The 6,000-nt window shown below is 42.2% G+C and overlaps 1 protein-coding gene across 1 annotated transcript; it reads right to left on the reverse strand.

Moving 5' to 3' along the window:
• Positions 1 to 979: 979 nt before the first annotated feature.
• Positions 980 to 3,294, reverse strand: LOC308103466 (retinol dehydrogenase 14-like). Its single transcript, XM_080453438.1, has 2 exons — positions 2,986 to 3,294; positions 980 to 1,903 (listed from the first exon to the last, which is right to left on the reverse strand). The coding sequence occupies exons 1-2, from the start codon at positions 3,283 to 3,285 to the stop codon at positions 1,268 to 1,270; spliced, it is 936 nt and encodes a 311-aa protein (XP_080309564.1). The 5' UTR covers positions 3,286 to 3,294; the 3' UTR covers positions 980 to 1,267.
• Positions 3,295 to 6,000: the final 2,706 nt, after the last annotated feature.

The raw sequence follows: 6,000 nt of genomic DNA on the forward strand, positions 1-6,000 counted from the left end.
TATGAGTATTTGCGTCATGCAGTGAGGATGTAGATTGGCTATTTTTGCTATTTCTGAAAAGTTTTGAAAAAGTTTGATTTTTTTTTTTTTAAATAGGGCCGCCAGGTTGAAAGGTTGTTAATTCTGTCTGGGTTTTATGAATATTTAACCAAAGAAAAATATTAACAAGAGCTTTTGACTATTAATGACTACATTAGTCAAAGGTTATTTTTTCCATTTCCTGAAAAGTAATGGTACATTGGACAAGATTTTTGCCCGACAGCGTCAATATCTATAATATTTCAATACATGTCTTGCTTTAGTTTTGATGCAAGGGTAAGGTTTGCAGCTTCATTGCTTATGCAATGATAGACTTAACTCATTTGTTTTGCGCTAAGATTGTCAGCATTCTGAAGTGAAAACTGTGATTCGAATTTGGTCAGAGATGGTCGAAAAAGAGAGGAAAATGAGGTTCAGTATGAATTTGGCCAGAATGTACCTTGAAAATGTTACTGTACCACACTGCAGACATTTTAGCTACTGGCCAGCTGCTAAACAGTATCGATTTGGTTAACCAAGGATAATTTTAGACAATTCTTTGCTTTATTTAGATAATAATGTACAATGTAGAGAAAGTCAAGACCAAAAGAGAAAAAAGGTAACCAGCTGGAATCCAACCAGAGACATTGCAGTTATTTGGTCAACTACCAGTGTTTAAACACTTAAGGCCGTTTCAGACGGGGGGGCGATTGATACGGGCATTCTCGCTTGGATAAGCAGGATCGCGGTGTTGCAGACACAAACACACGCATAGCATGGAAAAAAAGCTGACCACAATCCAGCTCTAGACGCCCGCGGGGTGCGGGCATGTGCATGAAACGAGCACGAGAATTTCACGGGACCGAGCCCGCTTGCCTCACCGCCCTTCAACTTGTCCGCACGTCCCAACTAATCACCTGCCTCTCATTAAAAATGTATTACTAGGCATGCATATATATTATTCCAAAAGGACACATTAAATTCAGCATCAGTTTATGATGCTTCAGCCTAGGGCTGGGCAATAAATATATCAATATTATATCCACATCGTCACATCATGATATTAGACTGGATATCTTCTGTGATTTTGGATATTGTACTATCGTGATATGTCTTTTCCTGGTTAAATCACTTAAGCTCTGTTTTATATTTTCAAACATTGTCAAATAGCAGGTCACATCGTGATCTTATAGATCTGCTATTCTAGCTGCAATATCGATATTGAGGTATTCGGTCAAAAACAATCTGATCAACAGTCGGTCTGCTCATTTCCCGTCCTGAGCCCCACCATTCCCTCGCTCAAGTCCCACAGTCTCTTGGCTGACTGTCCATCAGTGGCTTTGGCCATCAACTCCTCCTCGCAGTTAGCAAAGCACTTCCCCGACACCCCCTCCACCTCCGGGGAGCAGGCCAGGTACAGAGGAGTCTGGGCCCCCTCCAGTGGGCTCTTGAAGAAGGCATGGGAGGCTAAATAAAACAAGGGCCTGGCCAGCAGAGGGATGTGAACATGCCTGCCCAGCCTGGTCCTCACGATTCCCGGGGTGAGAGCGTTGACCGTGACCTGCGAGCCCTCCAGGCGGTGTGCCAGTTCCTGGGTGAACAGCAGGTTGGCTAGCTTGCTCTGACTGTAGCAGAAGGCCTTGTTGTAGTTGGTTTCGCTGTTCAGGTCCTCGAAGTTGATGTGTCCGTACTTGTACAGCTTAGAGGAGACAACCACGATGCGGCTGGGGGCGGAGCTCTTCAGGAGGTCCAACAGGAGGTGGGTGAGGAGGAAGTGGCCCAGGTGATTGACGCCCAGCTGCATCTCAAAGCCGTCCTCCGTCTTGGAGTAAGGACACTGGTAGAGGCCTGCGTTGTTGATGAGCACGTCGATCTTCGATTCCTCCTGATGGGCCCACAAAGAGGCATTAATACACTTTTAACCCATTAAGACCTGAGGCCGATTCTACAAATGCCTTCTAAACCAGTAGTTCTTTCAAGATTTTTCAAAAATGTTCAAAAATAGCAGATGTACAAGCTTGCAGTGTGGCACGAAGTGACTCGCTGTGAGCTTTTTTTTTTTATAGCTAATGCTAAAATAAAAAATGACAGGTGCTTTCCCAGTTTTAAAGGGTTAAACTCAGCATTTCATTCAAATGTATCCAACAGGCTTGTGAATGCTTTCATGACTTCATGCTACAGTGTTATACATTGAATTATGTAATATAGAGTTACTGTTTTTAGTAAAACAAGACATACTGTAAACAACATATTTTAACAGCTCAAAACTCAGAGCATCACAAGGTGTAGTGAGCTTGCAGATTGGCTATTTTCACTGTGTGACACCATCATACGACAAAGTATAAAATAGGGCTTATGTGGAGTTAAGGATTTTATAACAGTGTTTAGTAATTATTGACTAGTGCCAAAATGGCTGCTATACAAGAATAATCTGTACATTTAGTAGATAGGACTTCATGGGTCCCGTATTTCAGCACCATGGACAGGTCCCACAGCACACAGGTCATCGGGTGAGGTGACACAATGGTCTGTTATGCTGCTTTTGACAAAGACTAGAATAAACTAGATATCAGCCATTCTCAAAACACTGGCAACTGTGTGTGAACATAGTAAATGTAGATCAGAATAAAAAGCCACACATTTTTGGGCAACATTTAGAGGAAATGGTGTAAGAGAAGACTTGTCAACAATTAGCTATGATCAACATTACTTTCATGATAGCGGTCATACAGTATACTACTGTTTCCAATACAATTAGCAGTCCTCCTCATCTCTGCTGATGGCAATGTTCCTTATCTAAATTGCATGAAAGTTAACCTACTAGCCTAGAGTAAAATCCACAGTGCTCATTTATCCTTTGTAACTGTGCTTGGTCCATTTGGTTACATTAATGTAACCAAATATACATTATAATGTAATATTAGATAGATAGACAGTTATTATTACGACTCGAGTCAAATGACTTACCTGGATGATTTCCTGACAGAAGCTCCGGACTGAGCTCAGGGAGGCCAGGTCCAGGTGCTTGATGACCACCTCACCCTGCTGTCCGGCTCGCTGCTTCAGATCCCGGGCTGCGTCCTCGGCGCTCGGCCGGTCCCGGCAGGCCATGATCACCCGGGCCTGGAGGCCGAGCAGCTCCCCCGCCAGGGCCTTCCCTATGCCGCAGTTCGCCCCGGTCACTATCACGGTCTTCCCCCGCATCATGTCGGCCGGATACCGGAGGAGCTTGGCCGCCTTTTTTGCACTGGGGAACAAGCGACGCATGATGTATAACACTCCACGATGACCGCTGTGGACATTTGAGCAGGGTCTGAATATCAGAGCAGCAAGGAGTCCTTGCAAGGTATACATAACATAAAGGTCACATGTGAAAATACGTGTTTCTCCGTCGCGATACATTGTTTGTTTGGAGCGAGGCAACTCGGCTAAGAAGCCGCCATGACCGGAAGGGGCGTGGCCTCCCGGCCCCCCCGGCCCCTTGCCTTAAACAACACGCAAAAGGCCCGTTCGCGAAACGCGAACTTCTACTCGACTTCTTGGCTGGAGGAGGCTTCGTCATCTTGCTGTGTATAATAATGAGTGCGTTCTAGCCACTCTCTCTGCTAATTTATACTATACCTGCCAGGTGAAAACAAAGCCCTATACATTTGCATGCCTATGGGAGCGTGCCCCACCAATGAAATGGGTGCAAATGGAAGCCCCATCACCCCAATGAGGGACAGGTTTGTCAGCCAGGCCAGCCCAGGTGCTGTTGTTTCATTTTTGTTTCTATTAATTTTAAAGTTTTATATAAAAGCCCTTTACATATACCACACATAAGTAGGCTATACTTAAATAATCAGACAACTTGTCTTAAAATCAGTTAAAAATAATGGCAGTAAATGGGATTTATCAGCCAGTGGTTTTCAACCTTTTTCATGCCAAGGACCCCTACATTGCTGCTTACTATACTTAAAGGCTATACTTAAAATAATCACACAACTTGTTTTTACTTGAATTACTTTATTTATAGCATGAAAATTAAAACCACCTTAAACAGTTTAATTATTTTAGAGATTTGAGCTAAAGGTAAAGGGGGTAAAATAAACTTTACAGTAATTGCAATCAAACTAAAAAAAAACCCACCTTAAACAGTTTAATTATTTTATAGATTTGAGCTGCACTCATGTTATGAAAGGTGCTAATTTCGTTTTATTTTAGTTATACTGTACAGTAAAATCAATCAAACTAAAAGAATTCAAAGAAACAAGAAGAATCAGGTTTAATTGTCACATTAGGACGGTTTACACATCAAACTACAGAGCAGGTTTACAAGGGCTGGGTGAGGTTGTTACATTCCTACATTCCTGCGCTATTGTTCTATAGGTGTTAACGGCCGGCTCGTTGAATGCGTCTCTCTCGCGGCCGGCCGTCGCGGGCAACATTTGAATTTGAATGGAATTAAATTGGGCCCCACACTGAAATGATGAGGGGGCTCATCATTTGACTGTGGGGGCTCTAGCCCCGGTGCCCCCACGTCATCGGCGCCCTTGCCTGATCCCCAGAGAAATGGGTTAGCAGTCAAAAAAAAATCGGTAATACTTTTACCCCATGCCTAATGCATTATAAACATAATTGCGAACGCGGAAGGAGGCGCCTCCGACCAAGTGGAGCTTACTATGTTACTCTGCTTGGGTTGTGTGTGTCTCCGTCTGTGTCTCTGTGTTCACCTCTCATTGGCTGCATGCACCCATGTGACTCACGCTCTCATAGAGCGTCGCAGTCGGGTGCCGGAAGTAAATGTCACGTTCATTTCCACCATAGGGGATTTCATTATCAGCCATAATGTCGTAGAAATGCAATGTACACTTACCACTAGGATGCTGGTTGTAAAATGGTTCTATATGCTCCTGTAGAAACCCCCAGTATGTGTGCTATCACTCTAGTTTTAGGAAAAACATGTTTTATTTGCGGTCTCACAGAGAAGTACTGCATTACCCACAATGCTATACAATAACATCCGGTGACGTCGACGTCTGTGATTGGTGGAGGTTGCGGTTACAGCGGAAATAGTTACTGCCCCCTGTCTGCCTGGCAGAGTACTGCACTTGCCTTCAGTCGAACTAGCTGTGTGAATGAAAAATGATTTCTTTTTCTAATTTGATGCGCTATTTTAAAGATGAAGAGAAGAGTGTCCGCAGAGGTGAAAATCACTATGTGTCAGGCCATATCCTGGCATGTACAGTTTATCAAGGCCAGCTTATGGGGTCTGTCAGAGCTAGTATGAAAAACAAGACTTACAGAGTTGTGGTGAGTTTCCAAGTTTCTCTCTACACATGTCATAATGGGAATGACGAATGAATGAATGAATGAATGAATAAATAAATAAATACACACACACACACACACCTGCAGTGATGGAAAAGTTTTATACTAAAAGTATCAATACTGCAATGTACTGTAGAAATACTCTGTTACAAGTAAAAGTCTTGAGAAAGAGTACAAAAGCATTGGTATCAAAATGTACTTAAAGTACCAAAAGTAGAAAGTACTCATTATGCAGAATGTCCCATTTCACAAGTTTTCAAATGTATACAAATCTTTTGAAAATATCAGATCTACAAGCTCACAATGCGTCGCGATGAGCTTGTAGATCGGCTATTTTCAAATGTATGTTTTGTAATAATAATCAAAATCTACAAAGTAACTAGTAAAGTTTTCAAATAATTGTAGTGGAGTAAAAGTACAATATTTGCCTGTGAGATGTAGTGAAGTAGAAGTAAAAGTATTGAAAATTGGAAATTGAATAAGTACAGTACTTGAGTAAATGTACTTAGTTACTTTACACCACCGCACACCTGTATATTCTAATGGTGTAATATAAACATTATAGGTAATTTAGGAAGCACAGTATGCCTCATCATCACACTACTGTACATACACAAACAAGATTTTGTTAAGTTGTTCTTACAACCATGAGACAACTTTGGATATATAAAA

This window comes from Gymnoscopelus braueri (assembly GCF_963280865.1).
Source record: "Gymnoscopelus braueri genome assembly, chromosome: 16".
Lineage (NCBI taxonomy): Eukaryota > Metazoa > Chordata > Actinopteri > Myctophiformes > Myctophidae > Gymnoscopelus > Gymnoscopelus braueri.

Excerpts from the sequence above, each read along its gene's own strand:
- LOC308103466 (XM_080453438.1), bottom strand. The coding sequence starts at position 3,285 with ATGCGTCGCTTGTTCCCCAGTGCAAAAAAGGCGGCCAAGCTCCTCCGG. Across the intron at positions 1,904-2,985 it reads TCTGTCAGGAAATCATCCAG|GAGGAATCGAAGATCGACGT; the intron begins GTAAGTCATTTG and ends TGGGCCCATCAG.